Source organism: Narcine bancroftii, chromosome 5, assembly GCF_036971445.1.
Source record: "Narcine bancroftii isolate sNarBan1 chromosome 5, sNarBan1.hap1, whole genome shotgun sequence".
Lineage (NCBI taxonomy): Eukaryota > Metazoa > Chordata > Chondrichthyes > Torpediniformes > Narcinidae > Narcine > Narcine bancroftii.
In genome coordinates this window covers 191,880,238-191,906,721 of record NC_091473.1, presented here as the reverse complement: position 1 = coordinate 191,906,721, position 26,484 = coordinate 191,880,238, and the positions used below count along the sequence as shown (strand labels likewise).

At 52.0% G+C, this 26,484-nt stretch overlaps 1 protein-coding gene across 1 annotated transcript in view; it reads right to left on the bottom strand.

Moving 5' to 3' along the window:
- LOC138765431 (high affinity nerve growth factor receptor-like) overlaps window positions 1-14,097 on the bottom strand; it is a 28,698-nt gene extending 14,601 nt beyond the window's left edge. Inside the window, exons 1-13 of the mRNA XM_069942471.1 lie at window positions 14,048-14,097; window positions 13,683-13,754; window positions 12,102-12,170; window positions 11,566-11,572; window positions 9,874-10,020; window positions 9,632-9,724; window positions 9,406-9,579; window positions 7,605-7,815; window positions 6,440-6,498; window positions 6,162-6,179; window positions 3,540-3,689; window positions 2,896-2,992; window positions 134-310 (exon numbers count right to left, since the gene is read on the bottom strand). Coding sequence (XP_069798572.1) covers window positions 134-310; window positions 2,896-2,992; window positions 3,540-3,689; window positions 6,162-6,179; window positions 6,440-6,498; window positions 7,605-7,815; window positions 9,406-9,579; window positions 9,632-9,724; window positions 9,874-10,020; window positions 11,566-11,572; window positions 12,102-12,170; window positions 13,683-13,754; window positions 14,048-14,097 — 1,324 coding nt within the window. The remainder of the gene's footprint in view (window positions 1-133; window positions 311-2,895; window positions 2,993-3,539; window positions 3,690-6,161; window positions 6,180-6,439; window positions 6,499-7,604; window positions 7,816-9,405; window positions 9,580-9,631; window positions 9,725-9,873; window positions 10,021-11,565; window positions 11,573-12,101; window positions 12,171-13,682; window positions 13,755-14,047) is intronic.
- Between the last annotated feature and the right edge of the window lie 12,387 nt (window positions 14,098-26,484).

Genomic DNA, 26,484 nt, shown 5'->3' with positions numbered 1-26,484 from the left:
TCCAGATAAGCTCCTTCACCTCAAGGGCAGATCCCTCACCACCCTTCCTACACCATCGGCACAAACATTCCCTCAAGGGCAGCTCCCTCACCGCCCTTCCTACACCATCGGCACAAACATTCCCAGAACTCACCAGAGTTGTGATCCTTCAGGAAGGAGCTGGACTCCCAGAAGTACTGTGGGTTCTCGATGTTGTGGCTCTTGTCTGCCACCTGGTGCTCTCCGGGCATGGGGCTGGCACTGATGCCCAAGTTCAGGAAGTGTAGCGAGACCCCAGGATCCTCCTCAGACCCCAACATCTTCACCTCCCCTGCAGGGCGCAGAGAGTCCTTGTCTGAGGCCGCTCCCCATGCCCCCAGCATCCTGCCCGATGCCCCACGCCTCAGCTCCCTGTTACCCACCTCTCCCCTCTTTCACCCTCTCCACCTACCCCTCCACCCGACACACTACACCCCTCCATCACATACCCATCCCCTCTCCTCAGCCCTCCTCCCACCCCCTCCACCCATTAACCTCCACTCTCCATCCCTTCACCACTGGCGTCACCAGGGGGGTGCAGATCACACCATCAGACGGGGGGTGGGGGGAAACTGACACCAAAATGACTGTCTATATAATTTTTGTGGAGTGTTTCAGCAGAAATTTTTTATTTTTTATAAAAATATTCCTGCCGTTGGTTATAACAACAAAAACATTTTTCGTAAGCCCAGCTGACATGAATCAATAGACCCTATGAAGCTAAAACTCAATGCTCATTTACGTTTTGACCCTTCTAATGTGCTCCAGTCAGAGCTGTCGTTATTACCCAACGACAATGATGCTTCGAATCACAGGGGCTTCGTCTGCATCAGCAAGTGTTGTTGTTTTTGTTGCTGCTGGTGTTTTTAGAGTCGCTGCTTTGGTCAAAATTTCTGGCCTTTCAGCTACAATATCACGGTGATTAGCATTTGCGAGCCGAGATCAGTAACTTTTTTGAGAATGAAGGGGTCCTGAAGCAGATGCTCCAATAGCTCAGAGGTTAGAGCATCGGTTCTATAAACCAGGGAGTCGTGAGTTTGATCCTATTAGGGTCACTGGACTAAATGGTGACTCTTGTGTCTTCCTTACGCTTGACCAAGAATTTCATGGATGCTACATTCTAAACCAATGGTCCTCAACCTTTTTCTTTCCACTCACATCCCACTTTAAGCAATCAACATGCTTAAGGTGGGATGTTAGTGGGAAGGGAGGGTTGAGAATCGCTGCTCTTGACCCGATTGTTACTGAAATATTTTGCTAGAGAAAAATTGTTGTTGGCCCATTTCCTCTGGAGTTCTGAAACGGTGCACATAATGAGTCAATGAGGGATGATTTTCAAACTTTTTCTTTCCACTCACTTCCCACCTTAAGCAATCCCTTACTGATCACAGGGCACCGATGGCCTAGGGAATACTTAAAGTGGGATGTGAGTGGAAAGAAAAAGGTTGAGAACCACTAGTCTAAATGTAATGTTGCGTGACAATAATGGAAACTTTAATTCAATTTTTTTTAATCTTAAAAAAAGGTTTCTGCTCAATTACTGTTCAATGTCAAAAGATTTTACACAACAATTTTTTCATTAGTATTCATAGAACCTAAGAAGTATTACATTTAAGCAATGTTAAATTCAACATAATTTTGATGTAGATCTTAAACGCTTTTCTTTCAAATTCTCTTTTCTTTTCTTACCGAATCTTTAAACGATGTAAATACATCAAGGCTGTGCGTATGATATTGTAATTTAAAAGGGTAATTTTAATTTTGCTCGATGTTTATCTCATTACTATTTGCCGCTCCGTTCAGTGATTTACGGGAATTACGATTTACGGGTAAAAACATTACTAAGGATTCTGTCTGGTCTAGAATGGGAGGAGGTCCATCGGGGGGGTGGGGGTGACACCATGAGTTACCACACTGGATGGCACAAACCCTAGTGACGCCACTGTCCACCACTTCTACCCTAAGCCACCATTCCACCCCATCACCTTCCAACCCCCCCACCCTTCACCCCTCTATTCCCTCTACTCATTTCCTTCCCCGCCTCCAACTCACACCTCCACTCTCCACCCAGCACCTTCCAACTCCCCTCCCACCTCCACCCTTCTCTACCCTTCCATCACTCACACCTCCACTCTCCATCGTTCCATCTAGCCTCCAACCCTTCATCCTCCACCCCTCTAAACCCACCAAATTATTACCCTCAACCCCTCCATCACTCACACCTCCACCCATCGCCTTCCAACTCCCCTCCCTCCTCCACCCTTCTCTACCCCTCCACTCCTCCATCATTCACACGTCTACATTCACCCCTCTGCCCACCATCTTCCAACCCCCCCACCCCTCTCTACTCTTCCATCCATTACCCTCAACCCCTCTATCACTCACTCCTCCACTCCTATCCATTCCCTACCACCCCTATCCCATGCCACCCCTCCACCCACCAACCCAACCCCAATCACCCTCCACCCCTCTCTACCCCCCCACCCCTCCACCACTCACAGCCCCACCCCTTCACCCATCACCTTCCAACTACCACTACCCTCCACCCCTCTCTATCCCTCCATCCCTCTATCTACACCTCCACTCTCCACCCACCATCCATCATCTTCCAACACAATCCTCCACCCCTCTATCACTCACACCTCCACCACCCTTCCCTCACCACCTCTATGCCACACCATCACCCACGACCCTCCACCCACCAACTGCCTCCTCATCCCACCTCAGTTCTCCATCTCTCCCTCCACCCATCACCTTCCACTTTCCATCCTTCCAAGCCCAACTGGGCATTCCCCACAATCCCACACCATCCATCAACCCCCCCTCCCCTCCATGCCTCCCACCTCCCAGGCTTTAGCTGTGGGGATGTGGCCTTACTGCTGAGCTTGCTGTTCTCCCAGTACCGGTGAACCACAGCCAAGGTGATCATCAGGAAGAGGGAGGCCAGAACTGCCAGCCCGACTGGCACCCAGACCTGGGGACAGCAGGGACAGAGAGGGTGAGGCCACTCACTACTGGAGATGAGCAGGAGGTGGGGGAGGGGTGCGAGGGAGAACATTCAGGAGAGGAGGCTAATCCCACTGAGCTAAGTGGAAGCAGGAGAGTTAATCAACCTCCCCCTGCTTCGAACATAGGACATTACAGCACATCACAGGCCCTTTGGCCCACCATGTTGTGCTGACCCACATCTATCTAGCAAAAAAAAGAAACTAAACCCTCCCTACCTCTACCTGTCAAAGAGTCTCTTAAATGGCCCTATTGTTCTAGCCTCCACCACCACCCCTGGCAATGCATTTCCAGGCCCCCACAATTCTCTGTGTAAAAAAACAATTTACCTCGATGTCTCCCCTAAACTTCCCTCCCTTCACTTTATACAAATCTCCTTTGGTGTTTGCTACTCCCGGCCTAAGATAAAGGCGCCAGCTGTCCGCTTATCTATGCCTCTCAGAATCTTGTAGACCTCCATTAAGTCTCTTCTCATCCTTCTATGCTCCAAAAAGAAAAATCCCAGCTCTGCTAACCTTGCCCTCATGAGATCCATTTTCCAATCCAGGCAACATTCTGGTCAATCTCCTCTGCCCCCTCTCCATAGCTTCCACATCCTTCCTGTAATGAGGTGACCAGAACCGAACACCGTATTCTAAGTGTGGTCTCACCAGAGATTGACAGAGCTGCAAGTGACATCAAGACTCAATCCCATGACTAATGAAGCCCAGCATCCCATAGGCCTTCTTAACTCTCCTATCAACTTAAGAGATGTGTGGATTTGGACCACAAAGTCCCTCTGTTCTTCCATGGTGTCAAGTTTCCGACCATTAACCCCGCACTCAGCCCTTCTGTTTTGACCTTCCGAAAAGCATTGCCTCCCACTCATCCAGATTAAACTCCGTATGCCACTTCTCCGCCCAACGCTCCATCCCGTTGCAACCTGCCACAGCCTTCCACGCCATCCGTGACGCCTCCAACCTTCGTATCATCTGAAAACTCAACGTCCCACCCTCCCAGCTCACAAAGAGCAGGGGGTCTGAGAAAAAAGCCACTAGCCACCGTCCTTGAGGCAGAAGGCCTTCTGTCCATTTCTACTCTCTTGCTTTCCATGCACAGGCCGATTTTCAATCCCCACAGCCAAGGTTCCATGGGTCTCATGCCTGAATGTGTCTCCATGGGGTGGGGGGGGAACTTGTCAAATCCATACCCACCTTCATCGATCTCCTCAAAAATAAAACTCGCGAGGCACGACCTTCCCCTCACAAAGCCACACTGGCCACCCCACCCCCCGAGAAGGCTACAAGTGCTCACAAATCCCGTCCTTAAGAAATCTTCTCCATTAGTTCACCCACCGCGTGCTGGTCTAGAATTACCGGGATTTTCCCGATTCCCTTTTATTTTTCAAATTCTATTTTACAAAATTACATACAGAACCAACAAACAAAATTCTATCCATTGAAATCAATGCTCGCTTTCTTTAAAAAAAAATAATTTTCTACCCTACCCACACGGAAGACCCCCAGAAGAATAGGCTGATTTTTGAACAATAGTGGATTGCCTAATGAATAAATATTCCAACTACCATTTTGAGGGGAGTAAAGAGTTTTATAAATCGAAACAAAGGCGGGAAATGGATCTGGGTATAGGCACAACTGATAAAAATTGAACACAAGTATGTTATGATCATATGAAAAATACATTAAACGTTAGGCATAGGACAGTGGAGTACAATTTTATACATCAGTTAAACATTACACCACAAAAGCTCAATCGATTGAAGTCAGATATTCCGGATAAGTGCTTTCGATGCCAACAGGACACAGGCACCTTTTTAAATGCTCTACCTGACGCTCTACATTCCCAGATTGGATAAGTTCTTTTCTTGGACTAACTTAATAGATTTCCTTCGATGGGGTAATAGACTCCTTTATAAATCATAGCATAGAATATAGGAGCTGGGGGGTGATGCTGAGACTGTTTAAGGCTTTGGTGAGGCCAAGTTTGGAGTATTGTGTGCAGTTCTGGTCTCCAAATTATAGGAAGGATATAAATAAGGTTGAGAGGGTGCAGAGAAGGTTTACCTGGATTGCAGTATCTAGAATACGGAGAAAGATTGATTAGACTGGGTTTTTATTCATTGGAGTGTAGAAAGTTGAGGGGGGATTTGATAGAGGTATTTAAAATTATGAGGGGGATTGATAGAGTAGATGTGAATAAGCTCTTTCCCCTTGAAGGTAGGAGATGGAAATGAGGGGACATGAGTTAAGGGTTGGGGACAAAACTTTAGGAGTAATATAAGAGGAAGCTTCTTCACTCAGAGAGCGGTGGCTGAGTGAAATGACCTCCAGAAGAGGTGGTTGCAGCAGGGTCAATTCTGTCATTTAAGAGGAGGTTGGATTAATGCATGGATGTGAGGGGATTGGAGGGTTATGGGCAAGGGAGCGGGTAGGTAGGGCTAGTGGAGTTTCACGTAAATCGGTGCGGACTAGACGGGCTGACGTGGCCTGTTTCCTTACTGTAAATTGTTAGATGAGAGACCCTACGCTGTTCCCTCTGTGGGACGTATCAGGGACTGGTCCAGATTTAAAACTGAATTGGCTTCAGTGAGAATCTTTAAAGGTGGCGCCGGAAACACAGACCCATTTCGTGGAAGCTGGACCTGGATTTGGTTCTAGGTAGATGGTGTGATAAAATGTTTACCAACAGAGAAGATCACGTATAAATATGATCATTTTTTTTCAAGACTGGCATTATGACTTTGCAAATAATTGGTGGAATTTGGTGCAGACTTTGCCACTCACCTTAATCATATTTAAAAATGTAATGAGAGCTATTACTTTTTGTTTTAAACAATGGGGACCACATTTATCCTTCTCCAATCCTCCAACACCTCCCCTGTGACCAAGGATGAAGTAAAGATCATCACCAATGCCCCAGCTATCTCTTCCCTCCCTTCCCATCATAACTTGGGGTCTATCTCGCTCAGTCCTTGGGATTTAGCTATCCTAATACCGGGGAGGGGTGGGGTTTCCTGTTGGAATGCCAGGGAATCCATCGGTGGGTGGGATTGGATGGAAGCAATAGGTGACTGGGACTGAACATGGGGAATCTTCCCCATAAGCACTGCAATGGCTTTGGATGGGGGAGTATCTCACCACAAGGGCCATGATCCCCTGGAAGGAAGAGGGGAGAAGAGGAATAGAGGAGTCAAGAGAGGTGGGAGGAACAAGAGAGGAGGAAGGGGATGGTGAGAGAAGGGGATGGTGGGTGGAGATGGAAGGAACAGAAAGGGATGGAGGGGAGAGGGACTGGGAATGATGTGGGGGGAAGGGTGAGGGACTGGTGGGTGGAAGGAGGCAGGGTGAGGGAGGAGGGGGGAGTGTGGGGGTCGGTCGAAGGTGGGAGGGAACAGCGGAGGGAAGTCCACACTCACCCCGAAGGAAGGGTCCTCGTGGGCCGTCACATTCTGGGAGGTGGAACTCTCGCTCAGCGCTGGCCGAAGAGAAGACATCCAGGTCACGACCCCATCGTCCGAGCGGTCACACGACCGTCCCCGCGCCAACCCGATTCAATCCCCATCTCCTTACCAACTCCAACCCTCTCCACCCCTCCCTCACCCTTCATCCTCTCTCCTGTTTCCTCACCCTCACCTCCTCCACCCTACCCCACATACCCCTCTCATCCCTCAACCTCTCCCACACACTCCTTCTCTTCCCTCACCCTACCCCATCCACCCACATCAGATCCCACCTACCCTTTCCTCCTCTCCTTCACCCTTCCTCCTCCCACCCCTCCCTCACCCTTTCCTCACAGTACCCTTCGCCCACCCTCGACCTCAACTGATCCCCCACACTTCCTCCATCCTCCCCTCCCCTCCCTCACCCTTCCCCCACTCCTCCCACATCCTACCACTCCTTTTCCCCCCACCTCCTCCTGTTGTCCCTTTTCCCCTCCATCCACCTTCCCCTCCTGTTCCTCCCATCATTCCCTCCCCTCCCTTCCTCCTTCCCTCTCCCTCCCCATTGACCCCACAGCCCTCCCTCCACTCCTCTTAACCTTCCCTACCTTCCCTCTCCCTCGGCCCCACCTCCCCTTCTCTCCACCTTCCCCGCTCTCCACCTTCATTCCTTCCTACTTCCTCCCCTCCTTCCCGTCTCTTGCCTCCACCTCCCTTTCTCTCCTCCCCTCCTCTCCCACCTCCTCTCTCTCCTCCATCCTCTCTCCTCCATCCTTCACCTCTCTCTCCCCTAACCTCATCCCCTCCTCCTTCCCTTCTCCCTTGCCCCACCTCCCCTCCCCTCTCTCCTCCTTCCCTTCCCTTTCCTCTCCCTCCCCTCACTCCTACTTCCCCTTCCCTTCCTCCCCCTCACCCCACCCCCCTCTCTTCCACCTTCCCTCCCCACTCCCCTCTTCCCCACCTCCCCTTCCCCTCCCTCCCTCATCCTTGACCCCTCCCCTCCCATTCCCTTGCCCCAATCTCCCCTCCCCTCTCCCCTCTTTCCCCCTCTTGTTCCCACCTCCCCTTCCCCTCCTGCCCCTCCCCTCCCCTCCTTTCCCACCATCTCCCTCCCTCCACCACTCCCTCCCCCTACACTGACCGGGCAGGGTGGGCTCGGTCAGACAGATATCAGTCGGCCCATCCATGAAGTGGCCATGTGCAGTGCTGCGGTCACTGCCCAGCAGGTTTTCGGCGAGGAGAGTGTAGTTGCCATTGTTGCAGTGAGTGGGTCCGTTCAGCTCACGGCAACCATGGATCTCATTGGGGGTCTCTTCATAGATGGTGGTCCAGCCGATGGGGTTGTCAGGCAGCTCGAGGGAGTCATGAAACCAGCGCGTCCGGGGCCGCGGATTTCCGCGCATCACGAACGGGAAACACCAGTTGTGGTGGTTAACCGCGTCAGACAGGCTCAAGATCTCCGGCTTGTCTGCAGGGGACAGGGTCAGAGTTCAGACCACCTGCAGCGAGGTCAGAGGTCAATCTAACCGAACAGAAAGATCAGTGGGGAAGGTCAGAGGTCAGAGGTCAGACTGGCCCACGGGGAGGGTTAGAGGTCAGACAGGCCCAACAGCAAGGTCAGAAGGGCTGCGGGGAAGGTTAAGAGATCAGATTGACCTGCAGGAGGTTAGAGGTCAGAGACTGAGGTGACTCAAGGAGAGGGTCAGGTCAGAGTTCAGCTCAATCTTGCGCAAGGGTCAGAGGTCGGCCCAGCCCCAGGGGGACAGAGGTCAGACCGTCCTGCAGGAGGGTCAGAAGTGAGACTGGCCGCATAGGTCAGCCTGCACACAAGGAGGGTCAGAGGACAGACAGGGTGGGTCAGAGGTCAGCTCAGACCTAGGAGGGGGGCACAGGGCGCACAAGCCTCAAGGCAGAGGTCAAGTGGAGGTGTGAGTGGGAGATGAGGATGAGGGTGAGGGGAGGAAAGGGAGAGGGGATGAGTGACGGGGTTGAGAAGGAAGGGAGTGAGTAATGGATATGTGGAAATGGGGGGAGTGGAGAAAGAATCAGAGGTGAAGAGGTAGAGCGAGAGAGGGAAGGGGAGAGAAGAGAGAAAGGGGTGTTTACAGCATCATGAGGGTGAGGAGTAAGGGAGAGAAGGGAAGGAGAATGAGGGAGGGAGAGCGAGGGAGAGAAGATGAGGGAGGAGGATGGAGGAGAGGGATGCTCAAAATGAGGAGCAGGAGGAAGAGGGAGGGATGGAGGGAGGAGGGGAGAGGGGAAGGGGAGAGAGGGAGGGAGGGGAAAGGGTAAGGGGTGGGGAAAATGAGAGGAATGGGAAGGGGGAGTGGGGGGAATTGGAAGAGGGGAAAAGGAAGGGGAGAGGATGATGAGGCGAGGGGAAGCAGAGGGAGGGGAAGAGGAGGGTAAGGACGTGGAGGAGGGAGAGAGGGGATGGCAAGGGAGGAGGGAAGGAAGGGAAGGGAGGAGGCAATGGAGGAAGGGAAGAAAGGTAGGAAAGGGAGGTCAGGAGAGGGGAAGGGAAAGGGGAGGGTAGGGGGGAGTGAAGGGAGAGTAGTAGAGGGTGAGGATGGGGGCTGCTCACTTACACAGTACTGTAAGGGTGAGGGTCACCTCGACAGGCCCCACCAGGTTCTCGGCGTGGCAGCTCAGGTTGTTGGCGTTCTCCTCGGGGTTGATGTCAATCAGAGTGAGTGCCGCTTCCTGTGGCCGGGTCGGGTCCACCTGGAGAACGGGAAGGGGAACAGAGCAAGACCTCCCTCAGAGAACAGTGACTCCCCCTGATCTGACCCTCCCCACACTGACCCCTGAACCACCAAACGCCCTGAGGATCCAACCCCAGAACCCCCCCCCCCCACAATTCCATCGCACCCGAATCCATGTCACCCCAACTCCTTGTGCCCCAATCCCAGATGGTGGAGGGGCAGCAGCTGTTCCTGAACCTGGCGGGTGTGAGTCTTGTGGCACCAACACTTCTTTCCTGATGGCAGCAGCATGTACTGGGTCAGGGTGGATCCTTGATGATTGCTGCTGCTCTCCGGACACCAGCATTCCCCATGGATGTTCTCGACAGTGGGGAGGATTTTGCCTGCGATGTCCTGGGCTGTGCCCGCTACCTTTAGCAGGGCTTCACACTCAGGGCATCCCCGTCAGGCTAGGTCAGCGCACTTTCCACTGGGGTCTCTGCAGAAATTTGCCAGGGTTTCCGACATTGCCCCGAACCTCCACAAACTCCTGAGGTGCTTCACAAAGCCAGAAGGCCTGTGGGATGCCAGGCGATTGAGTTCAAGAGTCGCAAGGTCATGTTGCAGCTCTACAAATCTCTGGTGAGATTAACACTTGGAGTATTGTGTTCGGTTCTGGTCGCCTCATGACAGGAAGGATGTGGACACCATGCAGAGGAGACTCACCAGAATATTTCCTGGGTTGGAAATAAGCCTCATGAGGCAAGGTTCACAGAGCTGGGACTTTTCTCTTTGGAGCAAAGATGGATGAGAGGAGACTGAATGGAGGTCCACAAGATTCTGAGGGGCATGGATAAGGTGGACGGCCAGCGCCTTTTATCCAGGGCGGGAATAAGCAAACACCAGGGGACGTCTGTACAAAGTGAAGGGAGGGAAGTTTAAGGGGTAAGTTTTTTTTTTTTTACACACAGAGTTGTGGGGGCCTGGAATGCATTGCCAGGGGTGGTGGTGGAGGCTGGAACATTAGGGCATTTAAGAGACTCATGGATGAAAGGAGGTAGGGATGATTTGGGGCATTTTAGAGACTCTTAGACAGGCACATGGATGAAAGAAAAATAAAGGGTTATGAGGTAGGGAGGGTTTAATTTTTTAGGTAGATATGGATCAGCACAACATCATGGGCCAAAGGGCCTGTACTGTGCCGTGGTGTGTTCTATGTCCCACCCTCTCTTCCCCCTCAGTTCTCCTCACCTGCAGGGAGTGCCCAGACTTGATGCCATCCAGGATCCAGTAGACAAAGGGAGGGGGAGACCCTGCCCCACGGCAGATTAGGGTGAGATTCTCGCCTGCCTTCACCGTCCGGTTCTCCTTGGTGATCTCCACCTCGGCCACCGCTGCAGGATGCCAGAGATCAGAGTCAAGGGGTGGGGGGGAGACTGCTTGGGCCATCTCGCGTGGACCAACCCGTCATAGAGTTTGTCTCCCCGACGCCAGTCCCGCAGCATCACCGGTCTCTTGCCGAGCTCAGGCCCTGTCCCGCTGTCCGAACATCCCACCCAGACCCCACACTCCACTATCCGCCTTTACCACCCACTACTAGAACCCTCCGACACTCTATCCGACCTTCCTACCCACCGCCAGAGCTCCTCTGCCCCGCTGTCCAAACTTCCCACCCAAGCCCCTCCGCCCCATCACCCAAGGAGACCACACTAACCATCTGCCATGTCCCGACCTCATTTTCCCCCTACACAGCTGGTGAAAGGAAACCCGCACGGTGGGAGGGGCAGCAAGGGAGCTCTGTGGTGTGGCAGGAGCAGTGAGGAAACTCCGAGCAGTGGGAGGGGCAGCGAGGGAGCTCCATGTGGTGGGAGGGGCAGCAAGAGAGATCTGTGCTGTGGGAGGGGCAGTGAGGGAGCTCCATGCTGTGGGAGGGGCAGTGAGGGAGCTCTGCATGGTGGGAGGGGCAGTGAGGGAGCTCCATGCTGTGGGAGGAGCAGCAAGGGAGCTCCATGGTGTGGGAGAGGTGAGATATTAAGCCAGGAGGAGGATTCTTTGCCCAGGAGGTGGGCACGAGGGGTGCAGATGGTGCCTCTCCCCCAAACCTTTGGGCAGATATTCAACCCAATATGACTGCGGACCCTCACCCTGGGATGTTGCTATACACACATCACCCACACCTGAGCTCCTCCACCACCCCCTCCACGCCACTGGCAGACTTCCCTCCCCCAGAGCCTTTCCTCTGTCCCTTCAAGGGGTTGCGTGCTACCTACCACAGTTGGCCAGCCGCAGGTCTTCCAGCGGGGTGACGCTGTCATGGTTCCAGCAGCTGAGCCTTTGGTTTCCCAATGGTGTCTGCCCTCTCTCCTGCCACAGGTGTAGCCACCAGACTTGGCAGGAGCAAATGAAGGGGTTTCCCACCAGCACTCTGCAGAGAGGGAGATCCGTGTGAGAGACTTTGGGGTGTTGAGGGGAAGGAGAGGTGGGGGGGGGAAACAAGACAGGGTTCCTTGTTTGATGGATCTTGCAGTGGGATGGGTGTGATGAGGGGAAGGTGGTGGGGAGAGGAGGGGGGAACAAGACAGAGATCCATGTGTGGCAGACCCTGTGGGGAATTGGGAGTGGGAGGAGGTGGGGGGAGAGGGGAGAACAATACAGGGATCCATGTGTGACAGACCTTCTGGGGAGATGAAGTGAGGGAGGGAGGGAGAGGGGAATGGGAGGAGAGGTATGGACATCAAGAGAGAGGGGTGGGAGATGGGAGGGGAGTGATGCAGGGTGGTCCCCATGGGGAGATAGGAGGGGATGGAGGAGACGGAGAGAGAGGAAGAGGAGGTGCGAGGTGGGTCCTGTTGGGGCAGAGAGATGGAGGGAGAAGGTTGGACAGTGGGAGTGGGGGAGGGAGTGGGAGAGGGAGGGAGAGGGAGAAGGATCAACAGGATGGGAACTATACTCACAGCTCAATGAGGTTAAGAGGCTGGAAGGATTTCCAGGACAGGGTGGTGAGTGCATTTGATGACAGGTTTCTGTGGGGGAAATTAAAGAACTGAACTAAGTCTCCCATTGGGTCTGTACTCACCCCTACACCTTGGGCCCCTGTTCTTCCTTCTACACCCCTCTCTCCCCTGAGGCACAGCACCATCCCTTTGGCTCCCAATTGTCCCCAGGATCCAACTCTCCTGGGGCCCAATTCTCCCAGGACTTAACACTCTCCCCATGAAGCCCAAATCTCCCAAGCCCCAACACACCCCGGGGGTCCAATTCTCCCAGGACCTGATTCCCCAGGGTCCCGATTCTCCTCCCCAGTATCCAAATTCTCCCAGGGTTAACACTTCCCAGGGCCTTGATTCTTCTGTGACTGACAATCCCCAGAGGTCCTATTCTCCCAGGGCCTGACCCTCCTCAAGGGTCCAATTCTCCCAGGGGCACAGAAATCACCAGGGGTCCAATTCTCCCAGGGCCCAACACTCTCCATGGGAGGTTCCGGACAGAATAAACACACAATCGGATCAGTTGCAGAGATGAATGAACATTGACATGATCAGAGATGCAGAGATCAATAAAGACAGATTGCGTTTGACAGATAAATGAAAGCAGGCAGATGGATGGTGGTTATAGAGAATGACAGATTGGTAATGGAGAAGAAAGAGAGGTTGCTGCAGGTATGTCCAGCATGGTCAGGGAACAAAGTAGGGGCAGGTGGGTTCTGGATGTCGGCAGAAACCCTGAACATGCCTGTAGCTGGTGACAGATCTGTGGAGAGCTTTGTCAGACGGAGGGGGTGGGGGGGAGGGAGGGGTCTACAAATGCACCAATGCCCGGGGAGGAGAGGGCCAAGGTGGGGAAGATCCCGCTCACTGACCAGGGAAGGCGAAACCTGGTACCAACTGGGGTTGGATGGGAGGTATGTATGATGGGGAGAGAGGGCTGTACAGGCTTCAGAGTGAGTTGTACATATGGTTAATGACAGCAGCTGAAAGTTTCATTGATTTCCAATTAGCAGTGAATGACTCCACAGGATTAAAGATAGATCAGCTAAATAAATACTAGGAATTTAGAAGCTTACGGGGAACCTTGGGTGAAGCAATTGATGTGGTTTGTGAAGGGAGCTGCGACTCCACTCAGCCCCAGGAGTGGCCACTCTCTGGCAATCACGAGCTCCAGTCACCAACCTGGATCCTTCCAATCCCACACCCACTCCACTCAGGGATAGGCACTCAATGATTTCACTCTCTCACTCTCAAAGTCTTGTGATGGGACAGTGCGGAGGGAGCTTTACTCTGTGCCTGACCCCAGGCGTGTGTGATGGGATGGTGCGGAGGGAGCTTCACTCTGTGTCTGACCCCGGGAGTGTGTGATGGGACGGTATGGAGGGAGCTTCACTCTGGGTCTGACCCCAGGAGTGAGTAATGAGACAGTGCTGAGGGAGTTAATGTCCTGAATTCTAGTGGCAGGGACACAATTGGTGTGATTCTGGACAGTGGGCAGAGATGGGACATCAAGGCAGGGACAGGAGAAGTCCCTATAAACACACTCACATGTACTGAAGCTGGGGACTATGTACGAAGGCGTTTACATCAATGTCCTCAAGCCCAGAGTTAACGATTGTCCTGTGAAGCAGAGAAGACAGAGCTCAGATGCAGTCATGGCCCTTTGGCCCTAATTCCAGTTGAAACGTGATATCTCTTCATTCCCCAGCAGAGGATGGAGCCAAGCCCTGAATTGCAGATTGTGAGCTCAGATACCAACTATTATCATAGCAGTGTACAGAGTTCTGGTAACACTCCATTACGGAGTGACTCACATATCCCTGAACTTGCTGTGTAGCGTTCCAGGTCAAAGATAGTCATAAGACATTACAGCACACAAACAGGTCCTTCAGTACTTCTAGTTCACACCAAACCATTTTTCTGCCTCGTCCAACTGACCTGCACCCTGACCATAGTCCTCCATCCGTGGACTTGTCCAAATTCTTTTTTTAACAATTAAAATTGAGCCCGCATTCACCACTTCATCTGACAGCACATTCCACACTCCCATCACTCTCTGTGTGAAGAAGTTCCCTCTAAACCTTTCACCCTTAACCCATGTCCTCTGGTCTGTATCTCACCTACCCTCAGTGGAAAAAGCCGACTGACGTTCCCTCAGTCTATCCCCCTCATAATTTTAAATACCTCTATCAAATCTCCCCTCATTCTTCCATGCTCCAGGGAATAAAGTCCTAACCTGTTTAACCTTTCCTTGTAACTCAGTTCCTGAAGTCCAGGAATTATCTAGTAAATCTTCTCTGCCCTCTTTCAATCTGACTGGTATCCTTCCAGCAATTAGGTGACCAAAACTGCACACAATGCTCCAAATTTGTCCTCACCAATGACTAAAACAACTTGACCATAACATCCCAACTCAATACTGATTTATGAAGGCCAATGTGCCAAAATCTCTCTTTACAACCTTATCCACCTGTAACACCAATTTCAGGGAATGATGTACCTGTATTCCCAGGTCCCTCTGTTCTTCTGCACACCTCAGTGCCCGACCATTCACTGTGTACGTCCTTTCTTGGTTTGCCCTTCCAAAATGCAGCACCTCACACTTGTCTGCATTAAATTCCATCTGGCATTTTTCAGCCTATTTTTTCAGCTGGTCCAGATCCCTCTGCAAGCTTTGAAACCCTTCCTCACTGTCCACAATGCCTCCAATCTTAATGTCATCTGCAAATTTACTGATCCAATTTCCCACCAGATCTTCCAGCAAGACCCATGCCCTCGTGCACTGTCAAACCAAGACCGCCTGCAAATTGGAGGAGCAATTTCCCACCTGGGCCCTCTCTAACTGTATGGCATTAACATCAACTGGTCCGGATTCTGATAACCCACTCCCCATTCCCTCTCTGAATCCTCCAGCTCTCCACCCCCCTTCCCTTGCCATCCACAGAGCCATTCTCCCCCCCCACCTTGCCCCTGTTCACTGCTGTGCCCTCCCTCCCTTATCCACCTATTACCTCCTTTGTGTGGGACCGGCTCCTCCCCCTTCTCCGCCACCCCTTTTGTTTGGGCATCTGATGACGTTTTGCTCACACCTCCATGAAGGGCTCAACCCCGACATGTTGGTTCTTCATCTTTATCTTTGCTATATAAAGCACACTTTTAGACCTGCTGAGTTTCTCCAGTGCATTGTTTTTAATTTGACCAGTTCCCAGGTTTGCTGGAGCTGTTGGGAAGAGTTTAATCTTGTTTGGCAGTGGATTGAGAGTGCAGTGAACAAGGCAGAAGGCACACAAGTCAATGCACTGTGGGTGGAGACCAAACTCCAGGAAAAACACCTTCTGGGGGCACACTTGTCAAGGAGGCGTAACAGCGACTGCACTTCCTGAGAAGACTGAGACGGGCAAGGCTACCGGCCACCATCATGTCAACCTTCTACAGAGCTCCATCCAGAGCATCCTGGCCGGGCTGCATCACAGTGCCGGACGGTCGCTGCAGAGAAATGGATCGGAGGTCAATCCACAGGACCATGAGTGGCAGAGAGGATCACTGGAGTCTCCCTCCCCTCCCCCCATCCACATGATCTACCAGGATCATTGTCTGAAGAGAGCACACAAAATCACCGAGCACCCCCTTCCACCCCAGCTGCTCCCGTCGGGGAAGAGATTCAGGAGGATCAGAGTCAGCCCCACCAGGCTGAGGGACAACTTCTTCCCACAGGAACCAAAGGAACCACTCAAACTCCAAGACCCTCATGTTCATGAAACGATATTCACTTGTATATGTGAATACTTGCCTTGCATAGGTATTGTCTGTCCATATGTGTGTCATGTCTGAGTGTGTGCCTGCGTATTGGCACTGAGGACCAGAGAACGCTGTTTCGTCGGCTTGTACTTGTGCAATTGGATAAATGTGATTTGACAGTAGGGGAAGTATTACTCCCAGCAGAGGGGAAGTATTACTCCCAGCAGAGGGGAAGTATTACTCCCAGCAGAGGGGAAGTATTACTCCCAGCAGAGGGGAAGTATTACTCCCAGCAGAGGGGAAGTATTACTCCCAGCAGAGGGGAAGTATTACTCCCAGCAGAGGGGAAGTATTACTCCCAGCAGAGGGGAAGTATTACTCCCAGCAGAGGGGAAGTATTACTCCCAGCAGGGGAGAACTTTATTACTTCAAGTAGTGCTGAACTACTACTCCCAACGGGGTGGGGGAGGGGGGTGGGGAACTATTACTCCTGGTGAATGAAGAACTATTACTCTCAGTGGGCGAGGAATGATTTTTCCTGGTGGGCGAAGAACAATGACTCTCCATGGGTGAGGAACTATTACTCCCAGTGTGGGGGAGGGGGAACTATTACTCCTTACAGTGGGTGAGGAACAATTGTCGTGGCTGGGTGTGGAGTAACAGTGACCCTCCATTGAGGATTGACTCACATGGTCTTGAGCTTGCTGTAGTGTTCCAGGTCAATGGCAGTCAGACGCTTCAGCCCAGTCTGTCCCTCAATATATCTGCAAGACACACAAATGACAGATGTCTGAAGGAGCGTGGCAGGTGGGAGCCTTCCCCACGGCTAACACCCTCACCCCGAGGTCACGCGGGAGATATGGGGAACCTTGCCCCATGGCTGATACCCTCACACACACAAACATACGCAGAGGCACACACACACACACACACACACACACACACACACACATTCACACACTCATATACACACACACACACACACACACACACACACACACACACCCATCGTGTGAACTATTACACCGACCCTGTGTACACTCTCCTGTGAAGATGCCCCGGGGAGTTTGCTGTAACTGCAAACAGTGTCAGCAAATGGATCTTGATTGATGACCTCTGCTCTGCTGAGCTTCCTCACTGTGCCACTGCCTGCATCCTGCCTGCTGGTTACCCTGGGACTGGGACCTTGCACTTCATCCTGGTGCCAACGGCAACTTGCTTGGCACGGACAAGTCGGGACTGTGCTTATTCTGCATGATATGACTGTGATCACACTCACTCACATGCACACTCACATACACAAACATGCACACACACATACCCAGCATGCACACACTCACACATATTCACAGTCTTACACACTCATACAAACACTCACACACAAGCATGCAGATTCAAAAACTCACAGCCACACATACCCAGAAATGCACATGCACTCAAACACTCACACACCCGCACCCACTTACACACACACTCACACACACACCCACTCACGTGCACACACACACTCACACTCACACACACACGTGCACACACATGCACGCATGCACACACACACGCACCCACTCACACACACACATACACGCACACACATACACGCACACACATACACGCACACACATACACGCACACACATACACGCACACACATACACGCACACACATACACACACACACACACACACACACACACACACACACACACACACACACACACACACCCTTGTGTACAGAAAATGAAGGTGGGGGAAAAGAGAGAGAGTGAGAATTGACAGACTAAATTCCATATCTCGGATTTAGATCTGGGTGTTACAAAGACAAGGGAGGGGTGTAGGGGACCAGAGGGGGTTACAGAGAGAAGGGTGTGGAGGACTGGAGGGGGATTCAGAGACAGGGAGGGGTGTAGCGGACCAGAGGGAGTTACAGAGGGAAGGGTGTGGAGGACTGGAGGGGGATTCAGAGACAGGGAGGGATGTAGGGGACCAGAGGGAATACAGTTATAGAGAGGGGAAGAGGACGAGAGGGGGTCACAGAGTTGGGGATGGCGGGGGCCGTTTCTCCATCAACTGTCTACACCTTGAACCATCCAGGCATCAGGGTCTGGAATTTCCTGCTTTTTTACTCTCTCTCTCTTTCTCTCTTTTTCCCTCCATCTCACTGCCCCTCTCCTTCCCAATCCCATTTCTCTCCCCCCTCTCTCCCTGTCTACTTCCCTCTCTCTCTCACTCTCTCCCCTTCTCCCTCCTTCATTCACCCCCACATTCTCTCTCCCACCCCACTCTCTCTCTCTCTCTTCCTCCCTCTCTCTCCATAGGGAGAATTAGGCCATTTGGTCCATTGAATCTGCTCCCACCATTCAAGCCATGTACAGTATTCTTCCTTTTACCCCTCCCCATTTTCTGGCCTTCTCCCCGTAACCGTTGGCATTTTACTGCACTGCTGCTGGGGCAGAAATGTAACGGGTGATTGAAGATAGGGGTGAACTGCGATTCTTGCTGCAGGCGACCAGCAGGGGAATGGACCCTTCGGGTACCGGGGGCCTTGGTTGGAGGGGAGTCACCAGAGGTTTGGGATGGAGAAGGAATCGGTGGCTTCGAAGGGATCGTACTCACATCTCAGTGACATTGCCTCTCTCTTCCTGGTCAAGGAAGGGGAAGGAATCTCCCGCATCTTCCTCTGAACACTGGATGAAGGAGGACGAGCACTTGCAGTGCATGGGGCACGTAGCCTCCAGCCAGGGGGGCAGCTGGGAGAGCAGGAGGATTCCAAGCAGGATCCCGGGAGGTCCCATTCCCAGGACCAAACTCCAGCCAGAGGAGCGAATGAGAGAGACAGAGGGGAGAGGGGTCAGGGATGGTGAGAAAAAGAGGAGAGAGAGAGCAGTAGAGGGTGGGGGGGGTGTGTGGTAGTGGCAGGAGAATGTCAGAGAGAGATAGAGATGGAGAGAGAGAACGTCAGAGAAGATGAGGGGGCTGTTCAGAGAGAGGGGGTTTCAGGGGGACCAGAGGCAAGAGAGAGAGAGAGAGCATCAGAAGGAGAGAGAGGGGGCAAATCAGAGAGTCAGGCAGGGTGAGTGTGCGTGTGTGTGTTCTACTGAGTGAAAGTCAGATAGAGAGAGCCAGAGGGAAGACAGGATCAGAGATAGAAACAGAATGGGAGAAATGAGGGGTAGATTCAGGGAGAGAGAGAGATGGATAGAAGGGGCAGAGTCAGGGAGAGAGAGAAATGGATAGAAGGGGCAGAGTCAGGGAGAGAGAGAGAAATGGATAGAAGGGGCAGAGTCAGGGAGAGAGAGAGAAATGGATAGAAGGGGCAGAGTCAGGGAGAGAGAGAAATGGATAGAAGGGGCAGAGTCAGGGAGAGAGAGAAATGGATAGAAGGGGCAGAGTCAGGGAGAGAGAGAGATAGATAGAAGGGGCAAAGTGCAAGGGCGAGTCACAGGTGCAAGAGGACCTCCACCCACTGATGGAGTGAGGGAGAGGGAGATGGGACAGCAGCCCTCAGCGATCCACGCTTTGAACACCAACTCCAGCGGACTGTCGACTGTTGCTCTGCCGGCAACCCACTCTTAAAGGGGCGTGTGTAAATTAAAGGGATGATGCCTCTGAAGCCTCCTTGGTCCCTAGCGCCTGCAACCTGTCGAAAATTGCTGTGTCTATTTTGACAAATAGGATGATACAAGAGATGAAGGGGGGTGGGGGGGCAGGGAGCGGCGGTGTTAATGCAGCTTTCTCTGCGAGCCAGGCTAATTGCTGTTAGCCATTATAGATTTTCCGACAGAATTCCCAGTGTGCACATCCTCGCTCGCTCCTGTTGAAGCCATCCCCGACCCAGCCGACTCCCCCACACCCAGCGGCCGCCTGGCAGAGGGGGCGCCCGTGCGACGGGACGCCAGCGGGACCCCTGCCTTGGTCACACACACAACTCCTCCCGGGATGGGGGACTGACTCCTGATCAAACAGGGGCCCCGGAGCTCAGCCGCGGAGGGAGAAGGAGCCGGATAGGGAGAAGGCAGATGATGGGGGGCAAGAGAAAGGATGGAAGTGGTGGCAGAGATGGGGAGGGGTGGAGGGGAAACAGGGGAGGATTGGAAGGAGGGGGGTTACAGACATAGGGAGGGGTGTCGGGGACCAGAGGAAGTTACAGGTGTTAGAAATTAAAGTACCTTTAAAGAAATTGCTCGAGACAAAAATTGAGAACAAAGAACATTTATTACTACAACAATGCAAAGTTGGGTGCTTCCCCTTACCCTGGGAATACACACATACACTGGGGCTCACCCAACTTTTATACAGTTGATTTCAGTGTAGGAATACCCCCCCCCCCTTACATTCTTCTGCCTCCTGCTGGAGAGGTTTGGCATTAGGCAATCCTGCCTGCCTACGTGCAATTTCAGTATACTTGGAGAACCGGGGGGGGGGGGGGGGGGGTATCCTGTCGGTGTCCCTTCATGTCATTGTCCTTATTCACACCTTCCTGATTCTCGGGGCTACAGTCTCTTGATATGCAGAGTTGACTCATTCTATCTAGGGTTGGCTAATTTCATATGTATAAATCTGTGTATGGTTAGCTAATTAGAAATGTATGACTTGGTACTTCTGTCCAGGGCTAGGAGACCCTTATCTGATCCAGACTACCTCAACTTCCTACATTCTATTGTACCTTACCATTCCTTATCTTAGTCCTATGGTCTTGTCACAAAGACTAGAAGATTCTTATGTTAATCGTGCTGACTCTGCTTTCCTGCATCCTAAGCCCCAAGCTTATCCTGTTTGAACTGGTTACAGCCATTTTACTGATGAACTTTAGTTTCTTCCATGTTCATAATTTTAGATCAATTTTCCCATCTCTCACACAGGGACAGGGATGGGATGGAGGACCCAAGTGGGTTACAGATATAGGGGGAGGTGTAGTGTACTGGAGAAAGTTACAGCGACAGGGTGGGGTGTAGGGGATTGGGGAGGGGGTTATAGAATCAGGGTGTGGTATAATAGACCAGAGTAGGGTCACAGAGACAGGGTGGGTGCAGAGGATCAGAGGGGATACAGATTCAGGGAGAGGTGTAGGGGACTGGAGAAGGTTACAGAAATGGGGAGGTGAGTAGGGAATCGGAGGAGCTTATAGAGACAGGGAGGGGTATAGGGGTCCAGAGGGGGGTTTACAGAAATATGGAGAAATGGAGGGGGTTTCAAAGATGGGGAGGGAGAGGGGGTTACAGAGATTGGGTGAGGTGGAGAGCCTGGACAGGGATTAATCGAGGTTGAAACCCTGGCTGATTTGAACCTGTGTTGGTGGGACTGAATTATTCAATAGGAACCAGGTAGACTCCCCAGATCAGCAATAGCAAATCCAAGAGTGACATTACACATCACAGTCGGAAGGTGTGGGAGAAAGAGAATGACGTTGAGAGAATTAAAAAGAGTGAGAGTGAAAGAACGAGATCAGGATAAAAGGGAGGGAGGAAGTGGAAGGCTGAGACTGGACAGGTAGCTCGGCAGTCCACGGCAGAATCCCAGGCAGTAAGACTCCCTTTAAACCTCTGGCATAGACCAGACCTGGACCAGTTTCAAACCAGGCTCTGGGGTCATAGAGTCAGCACAAACTGCGCATTGTTGGCAATTGATGTGTTTGATCATTAGGGATTGAGCAGTGCCAAAAGTGAACAAACAGTGGGGAGGGAACTTCATTCTGTGTCTGACCCCGGGAATGTGTGATGGGTCAGTGTGGAGGGAGCTTCACTCTGTGTCTGACCCCGGGAGTGTGTGATGGGTCAGTGTGGAGGGAGCTTCACTCTGTGTCTGACCCCGGGAGTGTGTGATGGGTCAGTGTGGAGGGAGCTTCACTCTGTGTCTGACCTCGGGAGTGTGTGATGGGTCAGTGTGGAGGGAGTTTCACTCTGTGTCTGACCCCAGGAGTGTGTGATGGGTCGGTGTGGAGGGAGCTTCACTCTGTGTCTGACCCCGGGAGTGTGTGATGGGTCGGTGTGGAGGGAGTTTCACGCTGTGTCTGACCCCGGGAGTGTGTGATGGGTCAGTGTGGAGGGAGCTTCACTCTGTGTCTGACCCCGGGAGTGTGTGATGGGTCAGTGTGGAGGGAGCTTCACTCTGTGTCTGACCCCGGGAGTGTGTGATGGGGCGGTGAGGAGGGAGCTTCACTCTGTGTCTGACCCCGGGAGTGTGTGATGGGGCCGTGAGGAGGGAGCTTCACTCTGTGTTTGACCCTGGTAGTGTGTGACGGGATGGTGCAGAGGGAGTTTCACTCTGTGTCTGACCCCGGGAGTGTGTGATGGGTCAGTGTGGAGGGAGCTTCACTCTGTGTCTGACCCCGGGAGTGTGTGATTGGTCAGTGTGGAGGGAGCTTCACTCTGTGTCTGACCCCGGGAGTGTGTGATGGGTCAGTGTGGAGGGAGCATCACTCCGTGTCTGACCCCGGGAGTGTGTGATGGGGCGGTGAGGAGGGAGCTTCACTCTGTGTCTGACCCCAGGAGTGTGTGATGGGGCGGTGAGGAAGGAGCTTCACTCTGTGTCTGACCCAGGGAGTGTGTGATGGGACAGTGTGGAGGGAGCTTCACTCTGTGTTTGACCCTGGGAGTGTGTGACGGGATGGTGCAGAGGGAGTTTCACTCTGTGTCTGACCCCGGGAGTGTGTGATGGGTCAGTGTGGAGGGAGCTTCACTCTGTGTCTGACACCGGGAGTGTGTAATGGGTCAGTGTGGAGGGAGCTTCACTCTGTGTCTGACCCCGGGAGTGTGTGATGGGACAGTGTGGAGGGAGCTTCACTCTGTGTTTGACCCTGGGAGTGTGTGACGGGATGGTGCAAAGGGAGTTTCACTCTGTGTCTGACTCCGGGGAGTATGTGATGGGACAGTTTGGAGGAAGCTTCACTCTGTGTCTACCCCGGGAGTGTGTGATGGGACGGTTTGGAGGGAGCTTCACTCTGTGTCTGACCCCGGGAATGTGTGATGGGACAGTGTGGATGGAACTTCATTCTGTGTCTGACCTCGGGTGTGTGTGATGGGGCAGGGTTGAGGGATCTTCACTCTATGATGTTAGGGGTATCCGATGGGACCATGCTCATGCAGTTGAGGGACCTCACTCTCGGACTGTGGCTGTGTTGTTGATGAGATCTTGCTGTCCCCGTGTTCATGCAATGACAAGAGTGCGGATGGTGAATGTGGTCCTGCTGTGCAGGGTTAGGGCACTGAGGGAGAGCAGGCATCACCAGCTCTGCAGGCTGGAAGAGGTAAACTGGCCACAAGCCCTGGAAAGGCAGCTCCTCACATCCACTCCAGCTAATTATAGCGATGGAGCAGCCCATTAGTCGGGAAAGAAGCCCAGGCAGCTACATCTGTCTCCTGACCCTTTCTCCAAGCTGACCCGCCTGTAATGATTCACCAATTAATAATTGATAATAAGCATTAAATTGAAGCTCAAACCATCCAAACATGTCACCTTTAGTACTCTGGGAAAAGCTCAACCTTCCCACAACAAATAAGGCTCATCATGCACTCTCATCCTCCTGGAACCCTGACACTCACCCCTTCATTTGTAACTATACACCCCTCACCCTCCTGTATCACTGATACACCCCTCAACCCTTCTGTATCACCGATACACCCCTCATCTTCCTGTGTCACCGATACACCCCTCCTGTATCACTGATACACCCTTCACCCCTCCTGCATCACTGATACACCCCTCACCCCTCCTGCATCACCGATACACCCCTCACCCCTCCTGTATCAGCGATACACCCCTCACCCCTCCTGTATCACTGATACACCCTTCACCCCTCCTGCATCACTGATACACCCCTCACCCCTCCTGCATCACCGATACACCCCTCACCCCTCCTGTATCACCGATACACCCCTCACCCCTCCTGTATCACCGATACACCCCTCACCCCTCCTGTATCACTGATACACCCCTCACCCCATCACTGATACACGCCCTCACCCCTCCTGTATCACTGATACACCCCTCATTGTCATATGGATACACCCCATCGCTGTAACTGATACACTGTGTTATGTACACACGCACCCCTCCTGTTGCAGTAATACACACTGCATCCCACAGTGTTACTCTGAATTAGACCCTTGCACCACTGACACTCCCCTCCAGTTACACAGGTAAAAGTCTCGCTGTAACACTGACTCACCTGTAGCGGTAACATTGATACATTTGTTACCACCTCTGGAGGACTACAGAGCTAAGAACAGGTGTAGGTACTGGAAGTGTTACAGAGCTAAACTGTAATATTGGGGCTGGACTGGGTTACCAAGCTGGGGATTGGTGTGGGGCCACAGGGGTGGGGGCTAGATAGATACTTAAAGTAATAGGGGCAGAGGGCCTGGGAGGAGAAGGGGCTTACTGGGAGGTGGAGGGGCTTGGGGATCAGGGGGTTACAGGGATAGGGAAGAGTGCAGGGAACGGGGGCGTACAGAGACAGGCAGGGGTGAAAAAGCTGGAAGGAGTTACAGAGATATGGAGGGGTAAAGGGGCTGGGGGGGGGGTTACAGAGATAAGGAGGAGTGTAGGAGCTGTAAGTGAGTTACAGAAATATGGAAGAGTGCAGGGGACTGGAGGGAATGCAGAGACAGGGATGGATGAAGGGGACCAGAAGGTTTCCAGAGACAGGAAGGGATGTAGGGGACTGGAGGGAGAACAGTCAGGGAGGGGGTGAAGGGGGCTGGAGGGGGTTACAGAGACAGGGAAGGGTGTTGGGGACTGGAGGAAGTACAGAGACTGGGAGGGGTGAAGGGGATTGGAGGGGTTACAAAGACAGGGAGGGGTGTAGGAGACTGGAGGGGTTACAGAGACAGGGAGGGGTGTAGGGGACCAGAGGAGGTTACAGAGACAGTGAGGGGTGTAGGGGCCTAGAGGGGGTTACAGAGACATGGAGAATCTGTTGAAAAGAGTTTGGTCCAAACTGATGGTTAGGAAGCTGAAGAGAAAGGTTGTCATAGAGAGATACCACACAGAGACAGGCCCTTCAGCCCAGACACCCATGCTGACCACCAACCCACACACTCATCCTACACCGGTCTTGTTTTCTCTGCTGCCACATTAAAGAGCAGACACTGGCACCAGTCAATCTCACTCTAGAGTCAGAGCTCAGAACCATGCTATAAAGTGAAAACTCAAGTCTCTTTAAACCCATCTCTTTACCCGAATGCACGCAACATCTGCCACACACTGGAGGAACTTCTGGAACAAATCAAAATAATGGGTGGGTTCTAATTGCTATTAGAGCTGTGTTTGCAAATTGATCGACGTTGGGGATGAAATATTCTCTGAGATCTTTGCAAGAGCTGACAACAAAGATTTTGCTTCCTAAACAATTTTGGGTGTATTTTATGGATTTTGGGCAGCTGATCATGCAAATCCCCTTAAAATTTTCCAATCAGGTCCTATTTTTTTTAGATTTATCCTACTTTTGTGGTTTTCTGTCATATTTAAAGTCCATTTCAAGCAGACAAAGCCACATCATTGTAAAATCACTTTCTGCGTTCGTACCCGGACATCTTCCCGGCTGATCCTGGTGCAGTTGGTGACAGTCACGGTGAAAGGTTTCACCAGGACATTGCAATCATGGAAAAACAGCATCAGGGTGACCGGAATCCATCAGCGCTGGCCAACTATCGTTGGACACTGAGACGAGAGGTATGAGATGCTGAGTACAGATGAAAATCAGTGAAATTAGGTCAGTTGAATGAATGCAACTTGACAGCATCAATATGCAATTAAACATGCTAAATTTATCAATACTTAATTTAATGTTTCTCCAACTTCCTACGTAATACGGAAAATCTAAAATTATCTTCGTGTTCAGCTCAAAGTTGTCTAGCATAATCATCAATGTTTTTTCAGGAAACAAACCTTATGAAAGAAAATTTGTTGTCCAGTCTGATTTTACCCTGATATCGAAAGATAGGTTCCAGGCAGTGGGGACAAATAGGCTTAGCCTTGGACACGAGGAAGTGGAGACGCGGAAGGCAATGGGCAAGAAATATCCAGGCCCTCAAACATCATAGAACACTGCAGCACAAGGACAGGCCCTTCAGCCCTTGTCTGTGCTGAACTATATTTCTGCCTATTCCCACTGACCTGCACCCAGTCCAGAGCCCTCCATACCCCTCCCATCTATGTACCTGTCCAAATTTTTATGAAATGTAAACATTGAGCCACATTCACCACTTCAGTTTGCAGCTCGTTCCACACTTCCACCGCTCTCTGTGTTGTGACAGAGTATATAGAAATGGTTCTTGGAGATAAATTGGGAAAGGTTTGTTAGAGTAGGTCACATGCAAACATTTTAAAACAGATCTTATTTGAAATACTGGAGACATAGTGGCTTCTCACACTTTTTTGCAAGAGCTTTGAAGAGTGCTCAAAAGACTTCACTAATGGGTTATTGTTTACCCAAAAGCAACAGATAAAAGAGAATGCTGGCTTCTATTGTCTACAGGATACTTGCTGTCGTAAGAGGGCCATGTGGTGTGGCAAGCAGAGAGAATCAAACAGGCTTTCTCTCGGTCTCAGAGTCAGAGAGAGAGAGAGCAGAGACTCTGACAGTGTTTTAGACAGCAGAAGTTGCTGGAACTGAAA